The sequence below is a fragment of the Anarhichas minor genome, unplaced genomic scaffold, assembly GCF_050575085.1.
Source record: "Anarhichas minor isolate MPS153535 unplaced genomic scaffold, ASM5057508v1 ptg000042l, whole genome shotgun sequence".
Taxonomy (NCBI): domain Eukaryota; kingdom Metazoa; phylum Chordata; class Actinopteri; order Perciformes; family Anarhichadidae; genus Anarhichas; species Anarhichas minor.
This window is the reverse complement of record NW_027466488.1, coordinates 10804722-10831991: the sequence shown is the minus strand read 5'-3', so window position 1 is coordinate 10831991 and position 27270 is coordinate 10804722. Positions and strand designations below refer to the sequence as shown.

Below are 27270 nucleotides of genomic sequence, written 5' to 3'. Positions count from 1 at the left end.
CGAAATGACCGAGGTCAGGAGAGGGGATTATTAGCTGATACTATGATGTATTAGTACAATTTGTTTAATTGTGTGCCTCAAAATAAACCTTGCTTTCTACGTTGTTACGGTGGTTTAATCTATTGGAATCACATGTTATGAGCCGATCAGTGGTTTTGTATGTACCATCTCCTTTGAATATAGAGGAGTAAAAAAGAACAATGTACTTCGTTATTTTACACCTTTTGAAAACTGGCCTTTCCAAAATGTTACGGCATGTTGAACTATGTACTATACGTGAGATTGCATGTATCTAAATTAAACTGTAAATAGCTCATAATGACAAGAAATTATAATACAATTAGTGAATATTCTTGCAGGGAACAAGAGTCTTAATTCTGATTCTCTATTGCATCACAATTAGCATGTTTCAAGAGGTGTTTCGTATATACAGTATATAGCATATATAGACTTGCACATATTTCCATAATTGGAAGACATGAAGTGCCGGAGCCCTTCTTTGGGGTTTATTCCTGTGGAAAAATGCAGATGTGCTCCACAGTGCCTGTTCGAGCTGTCAAAGTCATTGTTCTCAACCGGAGAAGCCTTGCAAATTATAGCCAGTTTCAATTCAAACTGCCACTGCTGGAAAAGGCATGCATTGCTGGCGTCGAAAGAATTTCCAGTAAGTTTCCTGTATGGTGGACTTGAATAATGGGTTCTGACAGCTTTTGCTAAGCACTTTTTGTTTGTCTTATGGCAAGCCTCCACTGTGGGCCCTTTCTTAGAACAGCACTGCAGGCTAGAGCTGTATTACATCAATTGTTAATGGGCACTAAACTGCTTGTGTTCACTCAAACAAAAAAAGCTGCTCCATCATGTAAGGACAGCTATCAGATCCACAAGCAAATTATGGGGCAAGACCAATCGCTGCCAAAAAAAACAGGGATCACGACCTGTTTGTGTAAAACATCTAAGAGCAGGAGTTCTGATCTCATCTCCAGTAGGATCAATACACCAGCTGTATTATTTTGACGGATCTTCTTTTTTACATCAGTAGCTCACTCCTTTATCCAAACTGATGCACAGAGGACTCTGCAAGTATCTGCTGTGGGGTTTTTTCCCCCACATTCAAAATAACAAATCTCTCTGCGGGGTACTTTTGATATAGGCAGGTATTGGAAAGCAGTGTTTCTCGGGCCTATGAGAACAAAAGGCAGAGTAAATGAGAGCTTCATTGGCTATATTAATAATCATCTGTGCATTCCTCCTTCGAGAGGCCCTGTGATATCGAGTACCATTAGACATGCAAATAACAGCTCCATTTGTTTCCCTCGTCCCTGGGATTAGGAAGGAAAGAGAGAAAAATGAAGGAAAGGCATGGCTGTGGCAGAAACAATTAAGCCGTCCTCTTCGCGGAAGCACTTGGCAGCCGGCTTCAGACTGGTAAGGGGGGTGGCAGGAGGGGTCCTTTGGCTAGGCAGCGACGTCAACACGCTTGTCTGTGTGAATGTGCAATTGCGCAGGGCACCGCTCTTAGATGTCAGATCACCTCGGAGTGGACGGCAGCCACAAGCACAAGCACTCCCCCTCTGCGTGTCATGATGCCACTATACGCATCTCACACTCTGTCTGGAACGCGGAGTGGGAGGCGGAGGGAGAACAAAGGAGCGGGGGAACGTTAGGAGAGAGAGAGAGAGGAGGAGATGGAGTCATCTCTCGTTGTTTTGACGCGGTGGACACGATGGACATGTTCCTTTTAGTCCCTTCCCTCGTCTCACGCGGAGCGATCATCGAGTGCTTTACGCAGCTAAGAGACAAAAATCTGCCCGTGCCTTTCCTCCGCCACATTAGACCAACCGAGGCCTCTCTCTCTTACATAATCATATCCTGTGGCTAAATGGTCAGCTTCTACCCCCCGCTGCACCACTCCAAACGCACAAAACGCACAAAACGCACAAAAAGTCATAGCAAAGTCCTCGTGGAATGCCACACTTGAGATGGAGTACATCTAAATATTTTCATCCTCCAAAGTAAAAGTCATTTAGTCCTTCCTTCCCTGCTTGGAAAAAAAGGGGGAGCGGGCATAGACATGGTCTCGCATAACCCATTTCCCTTTGATTCCCTTGTTACCTTCACTTCATTTCCAAGTTATCTTCATCTTTCCACTTCTTGCTATCGCTTCACAAAGCTACCAAAAAAAAATTCAATCTTTGTCTGTTAAAAGGTTACCTAAAGAAAAAAGTGAGAAAGCAGGTTAGGCCTAGAGGGTATTAAAGCTGAAAGAGCCATCGGCGGAATTAAAAGTGCTTTTTTAAGACCAGTATAAACAGGTAGAGAGAAAAAAAACCTGAAACATGCCAAATCTCAATCAGAGACTGGGGATGAAAGCGTCCCACTGAGCTCAGTCCGCCGTCCTGGAGACGAAGACGAGACAGCGGGTAAAAAAAGGGAAGAAAGAGTCAAAAGTGACTCCCTGAAATGCTCACGTCTCCTCACATCTCTCTCCCTCTCTCTCCCTTTCCCTCTTTATCACTCTCTTCCCCCTCTCCCGCTCTGAGTCTTTTTCTGGAATCGCCTGTCGGTAATGTCAACAGAGATTTCACGCTACAGTGCCGGTGTTTCACCCGGGCTCACATTTCCCTTACCTGTGATTTACATCAGAGAAGAGGCTCATGGGGGATTTTCCGTGCCAGCGGAGGGAGGGGAGCGGTGGTGGGGGGTGGGTGGAGGTGGTACCCTGGGGCTTGACGCAGTAAGGCACTCTAACAATGGTGGCATAGACCACCCACCTGAGAGATGCTTTTACTGCAAAGAGAAACCTGCATGACTGCTTTCAGGCCCGGCTCCTTAAATGTCACCATCCTCTTTCTACAGCACACAGGACTGTGACGGACTTATTTCCAGCATGTTTTTTTGGAGCAGCAGCACATGCCTGGTATGTTTGTCGGCATGTGTAATATGTATTGAAGTTGCAATATTGGATGTTTTTGAAGGCTTGAATTGCTATTATTTTATATTGTATTCATATTTCAGAATGGTAAACAACCTTCTGAAACACCATCGAGACCAACATGGAAGATCAAAAGTCAACAATAAACAGTATATAAATATATATATATATATATGTATACATACATATATATATATATATATATATATATATATATATATATATATATACACACAGGTATATATAAATGTATGTAGATGTATACATCTATATATAGTTAAAATAGTGTTATTATTCTTATCCTCTGATGTTCCATGTTGGTCACAGGTTTTTTTACCAAATTTACCAAAATGAATAATATCAATTTAAGCCTTCAAAAACATCCAATATTGCAATTTAGATACATGGTACACAGGCAGGCCAACATACTCGGCTGACATGTTACGCGAAGGTGTTTCAGTGGGTTTATATTTATTTATGTATATATATAAATATATACATAAATAAATATAAACCCTCTGATATATATATATATATATATATATATATATATATAAAGACAGATAGATAATACAAATGGGAACACATACATTATTAACAGAGAAGCAACTTAAAATGGAAATGAACACTTTTTTGAGCAAGTAAATAAAATCACTTTATAGTCACTTTATTGCACCTATTAATTACCTAAAGTGTTCATTTCAACAAAAGATCCAAGAATCTTGTCCCCCAAACAAATTCATATACAAATAGAACATTTGGAACGGGTCCGGCTGAAATACAATGTTGATCAAGTTGATCTTTAACAATACTACACTGCATCATAAGCTGTTGTAAGGGCAGGTTGGGCTTGAATGGGCCTCCATGCACTAATTAATAGACACAGTGGATCCCTCTATGGTGGTATTAAGTGTGTGTGTTATACACCTGCTGTGTTTTGTGTGTGTTAGGTTGCTTACGATGAAAAAGTGCTTCCGTGTCTATGTCAGACTGGATTGATAAATTCTGATTGGAATTAAATGAGATTTTTCAAAAGTCTCCTTGAATAATCCGCAGTATTGAGATGGTGTTCTGTGCATTAGTATTCACCAGAGAAGGAAATCTGTATGGAGATGTTGCTCTTGTTTCATGTAATTTCTCAATTCATCTTCATTACACTCAAAGAATCTTCGGCACATCAATTCAAATCTGCACGATACCATTAGTGGTGATTGAAAATCTGTGTTGTTTTGTTTGATTGTTTGTTTGTTTTGTTATTTGGAGGAACAAGAACTTTAAAAGAGGGCGTCCAGACTTTACCCGCTGAGCCTATTTCTTCCACTCCCTATATATATATATATATATATATTACACCCTTGAGTGGTATGTATGCTGAGAGGAAGCTGCACATTCCTCCCGCTCCTCTGTTCAACTTTGATATGAGCCGTGAACTTGTGATGTTTGAGAAATGCTTCTTGTGTTCAGTCTTTCTGCTCACTCTGGTTTTCTGTCGGAGGACTTTAATTCCCTGACATGCCTGACCCTTTAAGAAGGAGGAGTGTGTCTCTGTGGGTACGTTTCCTTCTGTAATGTTCGTCAGTTCCAAAGAAGGGAATATTTACTTATTTCTCTACTTTGCTAACAATATGTTTTACATTTGATTAATATCTTTTGTCAAAGTGTATTCGACTATAACAGTTGGCTCCATATGAGGGGAGACTGATGCCACCCGGGTTAAAGTGGCACCAGGAGATCCTTCCTGATTGGCTACAGACAGCAGGTGACAGGGTATAAAAGATCTTAAAAAAATAGCTAACCAGCTTTGGTTGGTCTGTATTTTTCAGTCTTTGGTACACAAAACACTTGGCTTCATTGATTGTCTGCAGAGGACCCGAAATGATAAACCTTATGAAATACTTTATGTTTCTCCTTTTGGTTGCTGGTTTAAATCTGGGGTGGGGGGGAATGGTCCATTCTTCCCACTCACACTACCAAATCACCCTGCTATGTGAACAACACGTGTGGCATTTGTCACATGTTCAGCATACAGATAAGGACACGGTTAAGTGAAACATGTCCCGGCGGTTGTCATGTCCGGACCTCAGTAGCGGGGGGGACGCGGCGTCTGTGCGACATGTCTTTTGTCTCCCATAATAAAACGTGAGAGCTCACAGACATTTGAATTATGTCAGCATCGCAAAAACGTCTCCTTCCTGGAAAGACACACTGTGCAGCTTGCCAGGAAGAATTTTTTTTTCTCCTGAGTCAGTGTGTACGCGTGTGCACATCCATACTTCACTTACAGGCGTGTGTGTGTGTGTGTGTGTGTGTGTGTGTGTGTGTGTGTGTGACAGATATATGTGTGTGCATCCTTGCTTGCAAAAATATGTAGAAAACACAGGCTTTAGTGTGTGTGTGTGTGTGTGTGTGTGTCCCTGTACAAATGCCCCCTCCCTGTTACAGCTGACTAGTAGATGGATGCTGGCTGTCACACCTGCCTGACTTTGTTCCTGCCAGATGCGGTGGGGTCACAGGGAAAGCGCCCAAACACTCATCAATCTCAACCATTGTCCAACATTCTCTCGGCTCCGGCAACAGCTTCCAATATCCATTTAGTCGCTCCAGATGCTGGCAAAAATGCTTACACACACAGAAACGGGGTGGCCAAACCTATTGACCCGCACCGTGGGCACGGGTGGATGGAAAAAAACAACCAAAAGGAGGTCACAGAATGGGGAATAATCTCTTAAGAGCTCGTGGAAAAACAAAAGTTTAAGTTGGCGTCTCCCTCTGCGGGGTCGTCATTCTCATTAGGCAGTGAAAGAAATTGAATTTGGTGTGCTTACCAAGTGTGATGCTGTGAGCATGTGCCAGTATACTCCAGGTCTTTTCATTTAATCACCACAAAGCTAGACAGAGGAGCTTGGGAGTCACATTGAGCTGAAGCGCGGGGGGACGACGACAGGAAGGTCTAAAGGACGCAGGTACAAAACAAAACCAATCCCATAACATTAACAAACAGTTCCAGGGAGGGGGGGGAGTTTGGCCTCGCCCATCGTTCTGATCGCAAACGCACCTTTTTGTGAACGCACCAAACTCAATTACATTTGAAATACACTCCTGGCCTCCACAGTGGCACCACACAGAAGCCAGAGAAGTAATTTCCATCATTCTGGCTCGTTGAGTTTTCCGGCACCTGAGTAGCCAATCGGCTAATGGGAGGGAGGGATATGGAGACAGGGAGTATAAACCTGCACATATACACGTTCTCATCCTGGAGGGTTTTTTTTTGCTTCTTCCCTCTGAGAAAAAAGAAAATAGAGTCTGTAGTTTTTGAAATATTTATGGCAAAATATGTAAGTGGAAAGACAGAAAAACGAATGCCTCTGAGCAAACGCGAGCCCCTGTGATGTCTTCAAGCATGGAAAATCATTCAAGTTGTGTTTAGAGTTTGTCGGTCAGCAGCTGCTATTGCTGTGGGTCCCGCCGTCGTATTCCAGAAAGATGTTTTCGGGCAGCAGCACAACACTTTCTTTTTTGGGGAACATGGCGTAGTTTCTGCTTAAATGCTCTCCCAACAGTAACGGTGTGAACATACAGCCCTCTCACACTCTGTGCCGCCCTCCCTCTCTCTCTCTCTCTCTGCAGAGTTTCTCTCACTGTCTTTTTCTACATTTTCACTCCTCAGCTCTTTCTCTCTCTCTTTTTACCCCCCCCCCCCCTCCCCTCCCCCCCTCCTCTGAGGCCTCCTGAGGGTTGGGAGAATAATGTACACAAACATAACAAGCGAACGGGATAAGCGCTTATGTTGTTTACGGGAGGGAAGAGGAGAGAGACAAAAAAAAAGAGGAGGAAGAAATCATCGCAGCGTGCGTTTCCATTCCCGCACCCACTGTAATTGCGAAGAAATGAGAAAGTTGGGCAAATTCCCCGCAGTATGCAGATGCACTTTGATGCTGTCACTCACACGGTGTGGGGCTTTTTGATTAAGGCCTCGTCGGTGCATCGGAGGCTCGTGACCGCACTTGGCAAGATGGAGCCATTAATAAAATCCCAGCAACTCTGGCTCCCCCCCCCCCCCTCACCAGTCTCTCTGTCTCCCTTTGTCTTTCTCCCTCTCCCAACTGGGTCACCCACTGGGAGGGACTTCATTCCAAAAGGTAACAGCATTAATAGTGCTGGTAAAGCGGCAGAGAAGGGTGAGGGGATGGGGACGTCATGAAATGTTATGGAATCAGGGAGAATTCTCCGGAGAGGACAAATGATTTAGCCTTTGAAGCCAGTTGATCATTAATACACATCTACTGTTGGAATTAGCCTGACTGATGGGGTGGGAAATACTACTAACTAAGTACATTTACTCAAGTACTACACTGAAGTATATTTTTAGGATATGTGTACTTGAATATTTCCAATTGTATTTCACAACAATTCATATGGAAATATTACATTTGTTTTTAACTCTGCTATATATTTGACAGCAGTTACTTACGTTACAGATTAAAATTCCACATTTAAAACACATTTAAGAGTTCACAACATATGTTACTACCCAACAAATAATAATAATAATAATACAAATAATAAATCCATTCAAATGAGTTCTACATGGACATGCTACATATTGAGGGTTGTTAATCTTCTTCCAAACCATATTTTGTCTTTATATTTCTTGAAATTAACCATGTGGGTTGTTTAGGTTCATGACGATAATTGTGGGGGAGACCTAACGGGACAGTGTGACTAGTTGGCAACATTGAGCTGGGTATTTAGGTTAGGACATGTTTAATATCTAGCACACTCTTGCTAGTTAACCCAAATAAACACCAGAGCTTTAGTGAAATCCAATAACATAAAATACATAAGAATATAATACTTTGAAAGGGACAATTCTGCATCGACTGATAGTACATTTTGCTGCCAGTACTTCTGTAGATACAATTATGTATAATTGTGAATAATAGGTTGTTGTTATTTTGTACTGCTCTTAATACATTTCAAGATGTGGGTACAGATATTTATGAATGTGTTTTTGTTTTGTTCTATGAATATATTTTTTGACAGAATGTCCTTTCAACATGGTTGTTATACCTCTGTTACAAGGTCACTCCGCCCTATCCATTCATATACTGTAAAACATATTTATTCTGTGCTTAAAACATTCGGATATACAGGCAACAAAAAATAAATACTTTTATACTTTTTTTCCGTAAAAGGCATTTTCCATCTGTGACTTCTCACTAGTCTATTAAATGAGATGCCACATAACCACAGTGTCTTTTATTCCTTTGTTGGATGATTCGACCTTTGTTGCACGTCGTCTCACTCTTTCTCTGTCTGTGTCTCCTGCCAATGAATGAATATACTAAAAAACTCATTAGCAAAAGTGTTTCCCCTTCATCTTATCCCTTCCATAGATGTGATGGCCTTCATGGAATTGTTTTGTTGGATTGCTTTCTGTCTCCCAGGGACTCACAACTACTCACATCACTCCCCTTCTACTCCGTTACATCAAAAGTACTGTTACTTCAGCTACAAATGTGAAACAATCAGATACCAGAGAAAAGGCTAATTTGGGCTGAAAACCTTTGACTTGTCTTAATGTGTGTAATGTAATGTGAAGTGATACAGTGTAGCACGTCTTTGAATGGCAGAGATCACAATGACAGCTTCAGATAAGAAAGACAAGCATGCATTTTGCACACTGAGGGGCTGATTCACAAAATGATTGTGTGGCTTTTGCCGCGGCTAAACCTGTGCAAACAAGAGCAGAATGACAGCGTGTGATTCTCAAAGCTACACACAAGTGAAAATGTGAAATGTACCACAGACACACGCAGTAACAGTGATTTTTATTAGCTTCTTCAGAGAGCTGGTAGGAGCTGAAGCATATTCATAAAGGGGTGTCCGCTCAAACTCTTTTATTTTTGGGACGCAGAGAACGTTGTGCCATACAAGTTAAATAAATTAAGCTCCCCTTCATGTCGTTTTTGAAAACACATGAGCAAAAAAAAAGAGACTTAAATAATCAATGAAGTATCTCTGCTGTGTGTTGTGTGTGAATCCGTAAAAGCTAACCTCTTGATGAGGAGACGCACTTCTGCTTTCTGCTGCGGTGGGATCACTGCAGGTATCTGATAAACTGAAAAAATGTCTCAAGAAACTTTAAAAATAAGTGTCTGTAATTCATGTTTTTCTTATTAATGATGTATTCTTTCACCCCCTCTCATGTGTATATGAGCACAATGAAGGGAGAGAAGTGAAATGAGCCACAGTCCGACCAGAACCCGGTCTACATGGACCGAGCACAGCCTGAACAGACTCAGCATGTCTGGCTTATCAAACGACACATTGGCCTCAAGCGCATTGAAATCTTTGCCACGTGGCTGATCTCCTCAATCAGATGCAAAACTCTGTGGGCGAGTTTGTGCTGTGATGTCATTAGCGCAGTATCTTTGTGAATCAGACCTTGAGACGGTAGGTAGCAGTTCGCAAATGATCCACAGTTCATGGTTGCTTTCAGGATTGGCTATCCAGTCTTTTATGATGTCATCCCTCCATTCATCGTCTTTTCAGCACAGAGATATCGCAGTGGCTGTGGTGTCTTTACCTGCACATGCACATCCATACCAGACATAATTACTTTCAATGTTCAGATTATTTTTCCTCCAGTAGGTTTGGTCAAGTGTTATTTGTACTTCTACCACCATGAGTGACAAACATGATACCTCCTTCTCATTTTGCTCCTTTTGGTGTCAAACAAGTGACGACACATAGCATACCCACACACTTTGACACATTGTTGTGTTTAAGTCGTGTGCGATGTAATCTGGTTATTATTATAGTTCATGTTGAAAATGTAAAGAAGAGAATAAAACAAATAAAATCCAAAATCTGAAAACTTTATTTACAAAACACTACAAATCAAACATGATATGACGAGAAAAGAAATATGGTCGGAAATTATGTGAAACCTCACAAACTGGTCTGGTGATGAAATAGAATCACACAAATACCCTTTTTATGATGACGAAATCAACTTTCTCGCCACGCACAAGCTTTTATTTACAGTAGGCCTACAACCGTGCAAAAATGGCCAAGGCCGGACTGAAGTGAAATCTAAATGTTTCCATATAACCTTGTTGCTCTAAGAGTAGCGTAATGCGTGCGTAGCGAGAGATTCAAGGCTAAAGTTGTCACGAACCTGTAAAAAAAGATTCTCAAAGCAGCCCAGGGTGCGATGGGTTCGAAAATAAATAACTAAAATATGTTTGTGCATTTGCGAGGTCAAACATTTGGAAAAGCGGCCGTGAGCGTTGTCCGTGTGCGGCAGGGACAGACGGGGAACCAGAGACAGAGTGACACTTACAGAGTATGATGACACTTCCACTCCGCCGCCCACTCCTCTGCACGACCACACTTCCTCTCCGCCTTTGCCGAGTCCCGGGGACATCTTCCATGCACGCTGGGTGTCACAGCAGACGGATGACTGGCTTCAGCAGCACCATGCCATTTCCCCCTCTCACACTAAACTGTCAGACACACACCCTCCCCCCTCCTCCTCCTCCCCCCCTCCTCCATGCTTTCCTGGGCCTGCCGGGCCTTGCTGCTTCTTGGCCCGGACTGTGATTCTCTCTCACACAATCACACACGCACACACACAGCAAGGATGAGGCACACACACACATTCATCCACAAGTCCATGCCTCAATCTTTCTTGCTGTGATTTACACTCGGTGGGAAACAGCGCGGCCATGTCACATACATCCCACTAACCGGCTCCGGGAGCCTCTTCTTCTCTCCAGGCTAAGTGAGTACCAGATTGCGTTTGCACTGCATTGTTAAAGGTCACTCTAAAATATCTCACCACACAGCCCGTACGGCTCAAAGACCACAGCAGACGTCGGCCGTCACCGCCGGATTGCTAAACAATAACAGAATACTTTACATGAAACGGCATAAAATCCATCAGCGCTGTTTTACAAACGACATCCTTGACCTTATATAACTGTTACAACTCTCTCTGTAGTATGAATGATAGATGATTTGAAGAGCGATGTCTGCTGTGACTGAGTGCAACATTCCGGCCTGCCCACACATGCACACACACACACACACACACACACACACACCCCTAAGCTGTGTGCCCAAGCAGCTCCCACCACCAGTAATCATTATTAGGACAGTTGCAACCACTGCCAGGAAATTATCATAAGCAGCCTACTGCTGTTTTCCTCTGCCTTCCAATGACTGGAGAATAAACTCTGAGAAAATAATAATAAAACAGAATTGGGCATGAAACAAATGCTAACCCCCAAGACAGCACACAACAAACAGAATATTCAAGGGAGGAGAAAAACTATGGAGAGAGATGGGAAAAAAAAAAGAATGTCTCGCCCGGAGAATTCAAGATTTGCCAATGTGAAAGCAGCACGCTCTTACAAATCAAAAAATGTGCCACCAATTTACACCCGTTCATATTTCTGGAGGGGTCAGCGGCTTGTTGTTGTCCCCCACCAGATCCTTCTGAAATGAAGCCTGAGACAAAACACGGGCAGCTACTGTATGGAAAGAGGGGCTCCACCAGCACTGCGGACCGCCATTAATTCTTATCAATACTCATGCATTACAGTTCATTTGCAAAACCGCATTAAGGCCTCTGGTAGAATCCACCCCTCCTCAGTCGCCCCTCTAAATCTCTCATAAATCTCAGAGCCTCCCTTCTTCCACCAGTGTCAGCGCAGAGAGCCACACTTTTCAATTTCTGGAGTGAGAAAGGGACAGGGGGTAAAAAGCCTCTTCCAGTATTACATCTTTTCTACTTTATTACCAGTCTTCTGGGAAAACGGGGGCAGCTTTGCAGCCCCGGCTATCTGTTTACATTTTCTTTACAAGACTATATTGGAATTATAATTGTGTTCTATGGCGCCTTCTTTCAGTGCCTTGCTCTGTTTAAAGGTCCTGTGGACCTGGGGAGATGAAGAAAAATGGACCCCCGTTTGAGGGATTCGATTACTGAGGAAGAAAATGCAGCTGCACACTGGCTCTTTCTTTTCTTTTTTCTTTTCCCTTTTTCTGGTTTCCTCCAGGTGCCAGTCTCTGGAAATGCTCAATATCAGAGCTGGAGTGGCGCCGTAGCAAACACAAAAAACGTTGGGAAATAATTAATTTTAGCAAACAGAAAAACGGAAATATAACATAATAGTTTGGTATGGGTCATTAAGAATTACATAATTATAAATGAGTCTAATATTTCCGCGACCGACCACTGATCATGCTGGAGTGACATTATGCTTTATTGACTTGGTTGACTCATGTTTTTTTTCCTCAAGGTTGCCAGAGATCACAGGGTTGAAGTGCTGCATGTTTTTGCTTGCTTTGATGTTGCTTTAGCACTGTGTTGAAAACTGGCCTGAAAGAAATATATATATATATTTTTTTTTTTATAAAACAACATGCTTTTACACAGGTTTTAAATCCAGCCTTTGATTTATAATTCAACAAAGTGAATATTGCGTTAAAACAAACTTAACACAGAACTTAAAACTTGATGTCTATTTAAATAGAAACATGTTGAAAAGTCCAGTTTACAATATATTGCTTTGGTCATTTTATCAACTATTGTAAATTTGAAAAAAAAACTATTTGAGAAATGAATTTGTTTTGTTCTCCAACTGTTCTGTTTTACCATGTTGAGAACAGAAAAAAAAGAAACGTTTTATCTTTGAACAACACAATGTGACATGCAGGTTACACAAACACAGCATAAATATTCCATCACAGTATGGATAATTGCTGATATTCCTGCAGCTCAACTACATTGCGTGGTGCAGTCGAGTGAGACGGTGAATGTGTATCCTTAATAATGTTTGGAATTAATTTAAATGCAAAGCCGCGAGCCCAGAGTGCAACCACAGGTGTCTGTGAAGAGGAGCGCAGTGAGAGCAACTGTGATGAGTGCGATCCTCCAGAACTCCATTGTCCATTTAACTGATGATTTCTAATTTCATTATTGCTGCTCTTCTTATTATTTTTGCTGCCATTTGAATGAGATGGGTTTGCCATTTTACACAACAATTTCCTGTGTAATATCATTCTATCAATAAGTAATTACTTGCTTGGCAAATTGCTGTGCAAAATGTTCATCGGAGAGGAGAAGATCCATATCAATTGTTCATTTGCATTATGCAAATGAATCCACGGAGGGGAGAAAAAAAACAACAAAAAAAAACAACAACTTTGCTGCCATGGCTGATAGTTGGATGCCAGCGCTGATGCTGGAAAGGCTTAAGAGCAGCACAGAGGTCTGCAGCATTTTGCAGTTAGGAGCAGGACAAGTAAACTGAGTCCAAGCCCCCAACTAATGGAACCATTTTGTTGTTGTCGTTTGTTTAAATAGATACAATTTCAACTGAAAAAAAAGAAAATAAAAGCAAACCAATATTTGACAAGTGGAGCAAGGGTTTGTGAGCAGTTGTCCATTTGTTAGAACTCGGGCATTAGCAGAGGATGAGCTCCCCGCCACTCCATTAGGCTTTTCCCCCTGACAGAGCAACACCATTCTAGCCCCCTGTTTACTTAATATGCAGGATCCGGCCCCGTCTATTTGCTTCTAATCAACTGATAAGACGAAAGGCCTTTTCTACGGCCCCTGGAGGACGAAAACCAAACTCCTAATGGTCATTAGTAGCAATTAAGTTCGGTAACTGGCACCCCCCACCCGCCTGCTTTGGCTGCTTAGGCGCATGTGGATCTGACGCGGGACGTGTGGAGGCCCTGAATGCAGCTCCGGAGTGTTTCAGGATACTCTTCTCATATGGCTGAGGCTGACCACGGCCGCTATTAGACAACGGACACGTTTCCTGTCTGATCGCCTGCTGCGATTGTAATAAGTTGATATTTGGCATACACGCTATGCAGTGCGTGTGCGCGTGTGCGCTCAGTTTGAAAGCACGCTCACAGTGTGTCAATTGCTGTGTGACTGAAAACAGCCCTCTACTCTCCTCCACTCTGAAAGCGTCATTAACAACACAGCACTCTGACTTCACTGTAATTGCGGCCTTGTCAAAGGCATCTTGAGGACACTACACGGGGCTACAGTGTGTCCATCCCAGCATGCACCTCCCAATTAGCCAACTCAGCTCCTTTTGCTCGCAGGATTCCGGAGTCTTGTGATTTTTATGCTAAACCGCCCGAGATCAAACGGCCTCTGCCCTAATCCCCCCGGAGTCAAACCTGGGGAGTGTGATCCTTATCGATGAACGCAGAGTAGAATCCCATTACGTATGCACAGAGACCTTCCTGACATGCAGTTTCCCTCCACGCCGGTGATGCAACAAAGGCAGGAATCCCGCCGCTACGTTTGACTCGTAAATGTTTACGCACATGTGTGCATGCAAAGATCCTGATCTGAATATCCGCCTTGATCTGGTGGCGGTATTTGCTGAAGTTACACAGCGCGCTGCTCAGTTAAACCCTCCGCCATACGTCCATCTGCGTGTTACCTGCATATGATCCATTCATGAATCCCCTGAGATGAAAAGCTCCTGCAGATGAATAACTGGATAATAAATGGGATATTATGACTGTTGTTGAGCTAAACTGACTTATAAATAGCAGCGACATCACACGCATGCTCCATTGTCTTTAGCGGGCGTGCGTGAGCAGCAGCATGTACTGTACAATGAGGACAAGTGTACTGTAGGATTCAGCTGTGCAAATACGACAAAAGGAGAGCCTCACACACGTTCAAACACACACACACACGCACACACACACACACACACACATACACAAACAGTATAGCCGTGGTCAGAAAACTAATAAAGCTGCGGTGTGGTAATTACACTTCCCAGGATATCAGCAAGGTATTTATATAAAACACCAAAGAAGAAAAGGTCATCAAGGCAGATATGACATTAGCATTTTGACTGCACACATATGGCACGGACACACGGGTGCACAGGTACAACAGACACACCAAAAGGATAATGTCATGTTTTCTTATCTGGCCACTCAGTGAGACGCATAGACAATGTGTGTTTGCACGTGCATCTGTGTTTATGTGCCCGCACGCTACTGCGGGCATGGAGGGACGCTGATAAACATGCCACATCTTGGCAAGTGGTGATTCAAGCGGGCGCCGGCTTCTGTAAACACTGGGAGTGCTTCACAGATTGAGATGGGGGAGGGGGGGGGGGGGAACGAAGGGGCCTGTGTGACTGCTCCCATCCAGATGGAAGGCTACAATGGTTTTGGGGTTGACCCAGGTCATTCTCCCCCGATGACAAACCATTCAAAGATCTGTGGAGCCATCAAAATATTGCCGCCTCACCACGGCTGCTCCCCGTCTTCATCAGCTAACGGCGGCAGCGCGGCGGCTTTGTGACGCAGACGAAGCACAGGAAATAACATGAAAGGGCAGCGTGCCATTTGGCAGAGTGTTCGAGGCGAGGAGTCATCTCATGAGACTCGGAGGGAGGGGGGGGTTCCCTCCAACACACAGCTCCTCGTTTTTTTGAAATTTCAAAGTATCTTTACGCTTTCTGTGTTCACTGCTTGCTACCTAAAGAGAATTTCCTCAAAGGATAATATTGTTGACAATGTTGTATTTTTGGATATTCAGTTCAGTGCATGACTCAAATGGCATTCTTAATCGCACAAGTGGATTACAAATGGAGCTTTTATTTTGTTTTAGCACTATTTTATAAGTATATTGGCAACAACACCATTCATTATTAATGGCAGCACAGTGATGATACACACAGGTTAACTGGTGAACCGGACATTCTGAATTGCCTGTATGTGTGAATGCGAGTGTGAATGTGTCAATGTGTGTTGAGCCCTGTGATAGATTGGCAGCCTTTGAGGGTATACCCCTGCCTCATGCCCAGTGCATGCTGGGATTGGTGCCAGCCCCCTGTGACCCAGAGCAGGATAAGCTTAGGAGATGGAAAGCTTTGTTATATTTACAAAGTCAATCATGCATTTACATATAATTATTGAAATACTTTACTACTAATACTTCTTCAATACAGCATGATGTTTATTTATCAAATGATGGTCCCATTTAGAGGCACAGACCATTGGGCGACGTCAAGTATGCTCACTTCTTATACACAGTCTATGTTTATACTATTACAAATAAAAGTGAAATGAATTTTAGCTGGGAAGTCAGTACATTGGTCAGTCATTTATTGGGCAAAACTATAACTCCCAAAAGGAGGAAACTTTGGTTTAATCTGCTGCTGTGACAGCAGCCATTACAATAGTATTTCACGATAGTATTGTTGGTATGCAACTTTGATATTGACTCACAATGTCAGTATTGTAATTTGATTGGTGCAATTTCCGTGTGGGCCAGCAGTAGGACGTATTTGTTGTATTACTTATTTTCAAATAGCTACACAGAGAGTTAAACAGTTAGTGGACGTAAATGGTTAGCCATAGCACAGCCGTACAATAAAACCTCTCAAGCTGCACATAACCAGGCTGTTCTCACATTTTAGTGGTAGCTATACATACAAAAAGCAATGCAATATAAATATAATCCAGGTAATTGTAAGCCAGGACAAGTGACTTGGTAACAAGTGACAAGTGGGTGGTTGGTTGGGGCACAAAACCACGGACTCTCACCTAGGAGATCGCTGTCCTTGTCTCGTGTGAAACCAGAAGTCAATGTCACTCTAGTTATTTTAACCAAACTATAATATTTTCCGAACCAGGTAGTTTTGTTGCCTAAACACTGCAGGGACTTGGGCAGATGCACCGACTTCTTCTCGTAGATACCATAAGAACTGTTGTATGAGGCTGTTACTATATGTGTGCTTGGTGAAAACAAGGAGAAAATATCTCTTGCATCAACATTTGAAATGAGTGTGACATCCTCCAGTCAGGTAACATTACTCTCTCTAGCCATGCTGCCTCTCAAATCTACTGCTGCCATGGGAGCTTGAGGCTTTCACAAATATGTACAAAAAACAATGTCACCCTCTTCTGAAAAACACAACAGAAATACGCAAAGTAGTTGCAGTGTCAACAGAGTTCATACACAAAAAGTCAAATTTATAATTCGAACTCCAGTTCAACTTCCTTGTTGGTAATTCTTAATAAAAAACACTCTACGAGGTTTAATCTTGTATGATGCCGTCACCGAGTCATACGCAATCAACCTACGCAGCCTCACCACATTCACGCACTGTGATAACTTAACTAAATGCTCGCACTCCTCCAAAATTACACCAGTCTGGTCTTTCATCAAATTCATCTGCGATGATGTTACACTAATTGGATGTTCTATTATTCATAATAGCAGACGTTTTTCTTGGAACTCTGCCTTTCATTAAAACACAATAGAAGAAGACCGGGTGTTAGCAAAGATTTAGTTAATATTTCATCAGATAGACGATCGGTGCATGTCCGATCCACAAGCACAACAACAGGCAGTTGCAGCCGGGATGAAGGCAATTAGCCAGACTTCCATAACAGAAGGCCTCTACCCCCTAAAAGCTTTTCACATATTTCTGGCATCCTCTATTCACTGTCCCTCAACACCTCATTTCGTTGCCATTGAGAGAGACGGAGCAGCTGAGAGGGCCGACGTAACACGCCGTGTCCCTCTTTGTGCAAGCGGCCGCTGGCAGACAAACGCACAAACACCAGGATTCTTTGAGAACAATTCTAACATCCTGCACGCACGGCCATGATTCCCATTAAGCATTCATGATTCATCTGGATTTTATATTATAACGTTCTGAATTTTTCATGCGTCTGCCCCTCTCCTCCACTTCCCACCCGCCCCTTTTCTGATCTGGAAAAAAAAGGAGAATTAATCAAACATGAAAAAAATCAAAAGTGTCACTTTCACACACACACACAAGAAATGTGTGTTTCCATCACCACCACCTGCTTGTTACATCCAGGGTATATTTTTTTGAAGTCAGTTAATTTTTAAGGCTCAGGCTAGATGTGTCACATGCACCTTGGAGACACAAACACAAGGAAGAGGCATTGTTAGAGGGATACAGGTGTCTTCACAGGTAGAGTGTAAGTCGGGTTGGAGAATAAAGTACGGGGGGGGGCTGCCCTTTTACGTTCCGCCCTCCCCTCCCGTGGCTGTTATTTCCGCTCATTTTTTTGTTCTTTCTGCAGAAGGGATCATTAAACCGAAATAATTCATTTGTGAGAAAGGTCAAAGCCACAGTCTGGTGGCACCCAGATACCAGAATCAGGAGTGGTTGCATTGAAGGGGAGAAAAGAGCAAAGGATGAGCATTGATTTCTGTGTGTGTGTGTTTTTTTTATTGTCAACTCCATGATTGAGGTGAGCAACCTTCTGCCATCCACTCAGCAGGGATGATAATCATCATCTTTAATACCTGTTATAGGTGAAGACACCGATCTCCAAGTAAATGTCACATCCACTGTTTACCGCGGCCGCTTTGTTGTTATTATTACGTCGCATGAGGCGGGTGAGCGAGCTGGGGAAGGAACTAGGGAAGGAGTGAGGAGGGGGAGAAGTAAGGAGGCAGAGGTTTGAGGACTGTCATCTTTTATGTGCCAGAAATAGGCACTCACTCCCCCCTGCTGATCCCCCCCCCCCCCCCCCCCCCCCCCCCCATTGTCTCCCCGGCCTCCAGCCCACGTGCTCCCAGCAAACCGTGAAGCCAAAATGCACATCCAGTCGTACAATAACAACATCCATTCTTAACAAGATTACTCCCGCAGTCCCAGTTTGGCTGATGGGACATGTATGGGAGCAGAGGCGCAGGGATAAGCCGCCTGCAGCATTTCACATGCGCTGGGCTCCATCCATAGGAGAGGAGCTGCCTGGGGAGCGCAGCCAAACACTGAGCCCACAAGAGTACACTGGCACAAGGAGCGGGGTCTTTAGCTGCCGCTGCCGCCGCTGTGCCCACAGCTACCATGTCAGGGGCAATGGCCAATTAGCAGGTTTCAGATAATCATAATCTTTTGATTTGAATAATCAGATTTGAATAATTGTAACCTCATTTACTGCAACCGACGCTTGGCCAGTGTTTTGACTGGGAAACACAGCGCAGCTTCATAAGTAAGCAGAATGTCCAACATCAGGCTCTTTAATGACGCCTTAATTTAGTCGCCTCTCGCTGCCTGTTTAGAATATGATCATACGAGGGTCGGTGTTCTGTCTAACAAATCAACAACGGCTTAAATGTCAGCACGAGATGAAGGCCGAAGTGGCTTAAACCCATCAGATTGCAAATGCGTCTCTTGATGCTTTGAGAACGATGTAATCCAAACACGGAGACGTTTTGAAAGGGAACCAGGCCAATTTAGCCAAAGCAGCGCACGAGCCAAGGTGACGTGCTTTAATTCTTATAAATTAGTTAGAGCAAAGTTCAAGGCAGAGTGCCAGATGATTTAGCCTGCTAAGCGCTCCACCTCCGCACAGGCCAGGCCCGGTGAGCCGGGGAGTGTGAGGGAGGAAAAGTGAAGAGAGAGGGAGGGAAGGCAGTTAAAAGGGGGCTGGGGTGGGGTGGGGTGGGGGTTGTTGGACTTAATGAGAGGAGGGGGCTTTTTTTCGGACTTCCACAGGAAGAGTTTGACGCCGTTGACTGACAACACACTGACTTGGGAGAGGGTTAATCGTGGTGTCGTCGTCCAAGGTGAAACCATAAACGGCCCATTTGCTATGAATTAGCACACTAACGCAGTGGCTCGGGAAAATCCCCCCCCCCCCCCCCCCCCCCCCCCCACGTGTACAACATGGATTTAATCACGCTGAGTCACAGATGCGAGTGATAGCGGCGAGCTTGTTATTTTGCTCAGGGACTACGAAAGCCGTGCGAATGGATGTGCTTTCCTGTTAAATTATAATTGCAGCTGATGCATGTACACAGGAGAGCTTCCAGGGATCACGGACGAGACGCGTCGTGTGCCTCCTTACGATACACTCAGCTGAAACATGATTTCAGCTCCCTTATGAAAATAGGCGGGGAGGAAAAATGCAGTACAGTATGCGATTTAATGCACGCATGTGAGAGGAGAGGCGGGATGTTGGGAGCCGCGTGTTTGTGCAGACGGGTGTGTTTGGAAAGACACAAAGAAAAAAAATGACAAGTCTGCCAGATTTGAACGTACTCTACAGTGCTTCTATTAAATGATCACTGACAGGCTGATAATATGACTTGGCAATAACATTTAAGATACAAGCAATCTGCCAGTGACGATGAGGTCACCAGCAAAGTGGAAATACCACCGAATTCACACTCCAATTTCTGCTCAAAACACACATCGAGCAGTTTAGAGAGGAATCTTTCATGGATATGACTCCGCTGACACTCCAGCAAATGTTTGCAAAGACACACCGGCTACAAAGCTTCACGGACACGCTGTATTTACTGGCGCACACATAACCCTCATGTCTAAATATACTCCATCCAAGCCTATCTCACTTTAGTCCATAACACCAATAAATTAACTACTGTATGACACAAACACACATGCGCGCGCATGCACGTACGCAGCTTGTTAATGGGAACCAGGACGACAACACAGAGCCATAGACAACCTGTCAAGCTCTTGGAGGGCAGCACTAATGTGATCCCACAGCTCTATCAGAGCCACCGCTGGGCCCAGTGTTTTATTACAGACCGGGAGGGACAGACAGAGGGAGAGATTGGAAAGCAAGAGGGAGACTGTGACCATGGACCCATTGATATAATGGCCCTGCCGGCATTAGTGATATACTGTACAGGTGAGCCTCGGGGAGAAAGAGGGGAGCCCGGTAACAGAGAGGGAAAGGAGGTAGAAGCAGAGGGCAGAGGGATGTAAGCATGCTTTTTTTTTATTTTTCTTTCGTAAATTACACAAGAGGAGGGGATGGAGATCTAAGAGCTGAGAGACAGAGGAGCTGCTGCTACACTGCAGCTCAATAAGGATCTTTGTGGTGTTGCCTGAAGAGAGATTACAGAGCTGTATTCCAGGAGCTGTTGTGGGTGTGAGAAACCGAATGGCATGAAACGAAGTCCAACAAACATCGGAGCTTTCCATTCCTGGATTTAATGACAGCTTTTTTTTTTATTGATTCAACCCGCTCCCACTATGGCACTGGAACCTGTGTCTAATTTGGGCTATATTTCAGAATGTATTATAGCCGAGCCAATGCTTGTAATTTATGTGTCATAATGGCTATCAATCACTTGCGATAATTCGGCTAATATTCTCGTTAACTCCCACTCCTCATCCATCAATCAAAGGCAGAGACAGATATCCGCTCAACTGTTGGAGCCGGAGTGAATGCAGATTAAGGTTGGGGATCTTTGCTAATCTGGGGGGGCCACATCGGCGCGACTCAGTCGAGAAGGGGGATCAACCTTTGCTCTGTTGGAAACCAGCATCAGCGGGGCACCGGGGAGTCTCCGGCGGCTGCATTTAGGACTCAATCCCGCCTTAGCTTTGACTCACTGCCCCCGCATTTCCGAAGCCAGACACTTGGAGAAGATTTTAACAATATCATTGTACCGCACCCTATTGGCACTGGAGGCAAGCTTACTCGGGCTCAAGAGTCACTCTCTCCATAATCACCCCGTCACACAGAGAGAGGGAAAGAGGTGGAGGTGGGGGACAGAGACAGAGACCGAGAGAGGCAATCCAGCTGAGCAGAAGTAGCTTGCATCAGTATTTATAGACTTATATCCCACATCGTGTACGAGCAGTCCAAAGTGCAGAAAGCAACAAAAGGAACAAAAAGTTCTGAATTTTATTTGGTCTTAGTCGATGTGGTAAACATAGAATAGTAGTGAGCCATGGAAATACCACTTTATCAGCACCATTCAGTAAATGAATAAATACATATTAAGGGCACCTGCTTTTTTCGAGCAACACTCTGAGCCAACGTCTCCAAGCTGTGGTCTCTTTTCACCTGAACGCACCTCTAAAGGTTACAATATAGTAACCCTAGTTCTATACGCACAAGTTGAGCCCTGAGCATGTTCTCCTGCAATCACAGAAAAACACCTTTTAGACTACCTTTACTCCACCAATCTGATACTACTGTGGCCCTTCTTGTTGGGAATCCTGATGAACAGCTTGTTTGGAAGAATGAAGCCTGTGTTTCTTTCCCCCAGCACACAAAGACAAAGCCATTTTCTTTCTTCCGAACATATCCATTTCCTTTGCTGAATCAATAATCAAAGCCTTTTTTTCCCCTTTCTGTATCACTGTCAGTCTTGCAGTTCAGCCTGAATTGATGAATATTAATGGTTGATTATCAATTCTCTTTGTGCAAAAAACACATACAATGCCGTGGTGGATAACGGCGTTGGACAATGGGATGAAGGATCAGTCAATTTACTACATCTGCGCTACAATTTGGCAGACTTGAATGCATCATTATCAATCCTCACACGCCATATGCTAAATGATCGCCGGTGAGTAAAGGATCCTTGAAAAGTTACGTCTGAGGCTGTTAGATACGGCGACGCTAACTGCCATCAATCTGCCTCACACTACAATCAAAGAATTCAGATTTTGCTTTGGTGCAAACACAGCAACTTGTTCAGTGTTTGTCTTTTTGTTCAGAGGCAATGTTTTGCCTTTAATGGCCTGGTGTAAATGAGCTGCTTATTTGTAGGTTTGAATAATTGAAACGGCTTTGATTGAAGAGGCAAAAATGGTGCGAAAACATGGCTGACGTTGCATTGAGTTTGAATAGGCCTCGTGCCAAAAAACAAGGAAAGTTCTTGAACAAGACTACAAAAACCTTATATACTAACGAAAGCTGATTCTATTTTAAAACCCGGGCTACAGTATTCCATCATGGCTGTGCAATTGTAAATCGAGAGCTGCTTTCCCTTAAAGTACCCTCTGCTAGCCTTCTAATGGCCTACATGAGTCTTTACTCGCTCAAGTGGCATCTCCCACTCGTCGTCAACAATGGGCCAACGCACGTCGCCTCCCTCAGTCCGCGCCCGCGATATGTTCAATCCTGTCTGCCTTCAACACTCCATTTGCCTATTTCTACCCTTAATGACGGGTTATTTCTGAACCGTCCCCTGGCTCACGATGAGTAATCCTAAAATCCCTTCCAACGCCGTGTTCGTTTTAAGCAACAGCCGAGCAACAAGCTTTTCCACAGCTGTCTCTCCTGCTTCACTTTAACAGGTACTACATGTCTGCTCCCCCGATGCCAACGGGACTGATGGGGGCTGACGAACACGGCGCTCAGTGAATCACAATGTCAAGAGAAACGACGCGCCGGAGAAGAACAGCGAAAGGGAAGGGTGCTGTCACGCCTTGTGGCCGTCCTCCTCGCTCTTCCACAACCTCCGCCTCCTTTAAATCCGCCTGCCCCCCCCCTGCTTTCCTGCATTTATGCTAATAGCCTCCGCTGAGAGAGAACACTGAGAATGACACACCGTTAAAAATTGATCGCGCAATCTCTCTGTCCCTCTCGCAAACACTATCTCTCACTCCGCTCCCCGGCGTCGGGTGTAGTCGAGGGGAGCCACAGTCGCAGGCAGAAGATCGGGGACGCGCGCGCTGTATAATTAAATCTCAGAGTGCGCCGGCCATAAAAAACTATGGGATGGAAAGAGTCCAATCGTGGCCTGGACTTCCTTGATAATAGGCCCACAACCACACACGCAGCGGAAGGGGGGGAACTCTGCAAAATACACAGGGAGCTGTATGACCAATTCGAATCACACCTTTCCACACATTTCATTCATTTTTTTAATTAAGCGTGAGAAAAGGGGAAGAAAGGGGACTGGGAGGGAGAGAGATTTATAGTCTTAAACCAATACAGTGCCATATTAGTTTAACATAGGACTTATCTCAGCTCTGCCAGGCATAGTCATGAGCACTTAACCTTGCAGTGAACGCAACCTATCATCATCATCATCATCATCGCCTCGCAAAAGGCAATGCCGAGTTCTTCTTCATCCCCGAGCCTCCCCTCCCCGTTACCCTGCCTGCGCCCGATCCTTGAATGTCCTTCGACAGGAAAGATACTCATACCTGTGACTAACCTGTCCTACAGTCAAGTTTGTTGCGAAGCATTAGCCGGGGCCTTGAGAGGAAGCATCCTTCATGCACACTTGATTTTGTGCCACCAATCCTCTGCTGACAATCCGAGGAGCATTTCACACTCAGGCCACAGGCACACGGCGTGATATTCAGTGTGTGCTCGGATTTATGACTCACAACTCCTTCATCCATCTTGTTCTTCTGTGGCTCTTTTTCTTTTTCTTTTTCAAGAAACGTTTTCAGGTAATCTATCCATCAATATACTGTATAACCAGGTTGACATGTCAAATCTTTGATGCCGAATATCTGGCAGCTGAGATCTAACCTTTAAATTCTAAGCTCTCGTACGGCCCCGGCGAGTGCTTGTTTGTTCCAGCGTTTTGATAAGCAGCCCTCGTCGAATCCAGCAGAGGCTGCCTAATTGACTCGCTTGAAAAATTAATGCATCACTTAACAGCATTTTTGTGTTCGTATGGTATTTAGAGAACACAGGTGCAAATCCCACATGGTGGCAAATGTTTAATTGATGCAGCCATATGACAATGCTGGGGATAGAAGAAGTAGAAAGAAAAAAAAACAAGAAAAAAAACAACAAGAGGGAGTGATATTAAAAGTATTTAAATGGAACGGGTGACTTATTTTTCAAGTACAACAGCAGCTTTTTGCGTCAGTGCTTTCAGGTGCCATGTCTGAGGGGGTTGGAAAAAAAGATATAGTACAAAGCACTACAATGGCAATATATCATGAACAAGAAAGGCCTACCAATTAGGCACCACAACACTGTTTGCAAAAGCTATTACTGAACGAGATCAAATATGCTTGATGGCCTGCATTCCTGCTCATGCCAGAGAGGCTGGGTGATATACAGTATATTCTGGGGGAGGGAAGAGAGCGTGGCAGCCAGGCTGACTCTCCCCAGGTGAGTCCCAGCAATGAGCTGTGAACAAGCTGCTTTGGCCACGCTGGCCAGCAGCCTTCCCCTCCTCTGAAAACCTGCCTGACACTTCCACACAGGCCAGGGAGCAGGTGGCCCTTGGCCGCAGGATTACCCCGCAGTTCTGTTCATTATAGAGCCGCGATGGTAAAAAACCAACTATAGCTAAAATAAACCTATTTTGTGTTATGCACAACTGAAATGAAACCGTGCTTACACAGAAAAAAATAATGATCTGGCAGAAAATTGTTGAATCGAAGGTAAAGAAAAAGAGCCGTTCTCATGCATCTGTATTCAGGAAGATAGAAATTGAGGTAAAAAAACCACCCACCCCCTCGGATGCGTCCCTCTCTCTTGTCCCCATATCTCTGCTTCCCCTCGACAACCAAAACCCTCACACTGCCCATGGGAAGTAAAAAAAACAAAACAGAGAGAGCATTCAAATGGCCGAATTAATGTTTCCACATGATAAGCGAGCTTAATATAACGCTGACAATCACAGCACTCACCCTGCCAACCAGAATTGGATCGGGTCCAGAAAATTCCTCCAGCACAAACATTTGATTCCAAACCCATCCTCTCTTGGCACGGCTCAGTAATCTTTGTCCTTCGCCAGGACCGCTCGCCTCCGCTGCGGACCCACCAGTTTGTGTACTTTTGGACTGGCCTATGATGGGAGTCATAGACACACAAGGAACACAAGTAATCCACACCAGCAGCAAGGACATCCACAGATCCACCAGCATCTCCTCTGACCGCTTTGGCATCCTGTCGTTGTATGTTTTGTTTGTTTGTTTGACGAGACTCTTCTCTCTCTCTCTCTCGGCCTCTGGTTTCCAGCCCCTCTCTTCAGATCAACAGCTCCTTCTTAGATAACAAGGAAAAGGTTACTTGTGTCCTCTTTGAATGGCGGAGCTTGCATTCATGGTGTGATAAAGGTCACTCGCATGGCTTGGCATGCCTCCATAGCAGTTGGTCAGGGCTGGAGGAGCGCGGCGCAGCATCCCTTTGGCGTTATTCCGAGGGGGAGATCTATAAGGGAGCAACCACAGTCGATTGTTAGCCGTCTTTTAGTCGTGTGAGGAGTTGTCGGGAGGAGGTGGGGGAGAAAAGGGGAGGTATGAATAAGAGAGTAGAAATATTTGAACAAATCAGATGAGACAGAGAGAATGAGCGAGAGAGAAAATTTAGTGTTTTCAAAAACTGAGAAAATTCTCATTTTCGTATAAGAAGTCAAGATGTCACTTCATCATTACAAATGATCTTTCCGTAGCAGACATGACCCTTTATTCCAATCTTGTTGTCATATTATGCCCTACAGGCGAACAACAAATGGGTATGCCTGTGCTCCGAGGCTATCCAGCCCACAACATCAGATTGTCTTGCTTTAATCTGTTGTTCTGGGGATTATCCTAGAAAAAGATTTTGAGCAATTACATGTTCCTTATGATTAATGCTTTCACAACACATTTTGTTTGAAATGGTGTTATGGGCTGCAATCAGATTCCTCAAACACTGGCGCATGCACGCAATAGTGTAATCTCTAGATACAGTGGGTGGCTGCAGGTGAGCGCTACAATGTCAACAGCGCTGCAGCTCACTGATATCATAGTAATCCAGATGAGATCAGTGTGAGGGTATTTAGACGAGGTGTTTAATCGTTGAATCAAATATGTGATATTACAGTGGAACTGACTTTTTTCAAATCAACACTTTTTTTGACAGAAATAAATTACCACATTAAATACAACAAAGTGACCCAACCATGCGATGATGTAAACTTTGACCTTTTAATCAAAAACAGTCTGAGCTTTAACGTCCATTTAAGCCGCTCAGTCGCTTCAGTGTAACACACACTGGTGCGCATTGTTCACCAGAATGCAAAACCAGTGGAGGAAAAAAACACAGCACAAGGTTGGCTTTGAGCTGTCCTCGGCTATAACTGGTGCAGGTGGACATGCTATGCTGTGTCAGCCGTGCCGGTGTTAGTTTTGGTAACTTTTACTACACGCAGTACATCGCTGTGGTCACAATGCTGCGTGGTTCCACGGATGCGTTTTCAAGGACAATACGGTGGAACGTATTCCACCTGAAGCCAACTGCGATATCACAAAGTGTGGAGTGATCCGAGTTACTGTGACATTCTCCAACTAACCCAGAGACCAAAAGATGCAGGAACGGATTATTTTTTATTTTATGTAAAAAAGGAGAATAAAGAGAGATATGAAGAAAATATCAAGCTGTTAAAATACCAAATTATAATCCATATGAATTTAACCATTAATAGTGCTTTTCCCTCTCTTTTTTGTGCATTCTAAGCCACTGTGGTGCGTGACTAAGCAGACGGTTTCAGCACGACGGGGTGAGGACAGCTCCCCGCCAGAAAGCAGCCGCTCCAGGCGGCTCGGCCGCGAACT

At 44.1% G+C, this 27270-nt stretch overlaps 1 protein-coding gene across 2 annotated transcripts in view; it reads right to left on the bottom strand.

The window, feature by feature from the left end:
• Positions 1 to 25620, bottom strand: part of cdh8 (cadherin 8) — a 94993-nt gene extending 69373 nt beyond the window's left edge. For both annotated transcript variants that reach the window (XM_076110251.1, XM_076110252.1), the window contains exon 1: positions 25363 to 25620. In XM_076110251.1, coding sequence (XP_075966366.1) covers positions 25363 to 25620 — 258 coding nt within the window. The remainder of the gene's footprint in view (positions 1 to 25362) is intronic.
• Between the last annotated feature and the right edge of the window lie 1650 nt (positions 25621 to 27270).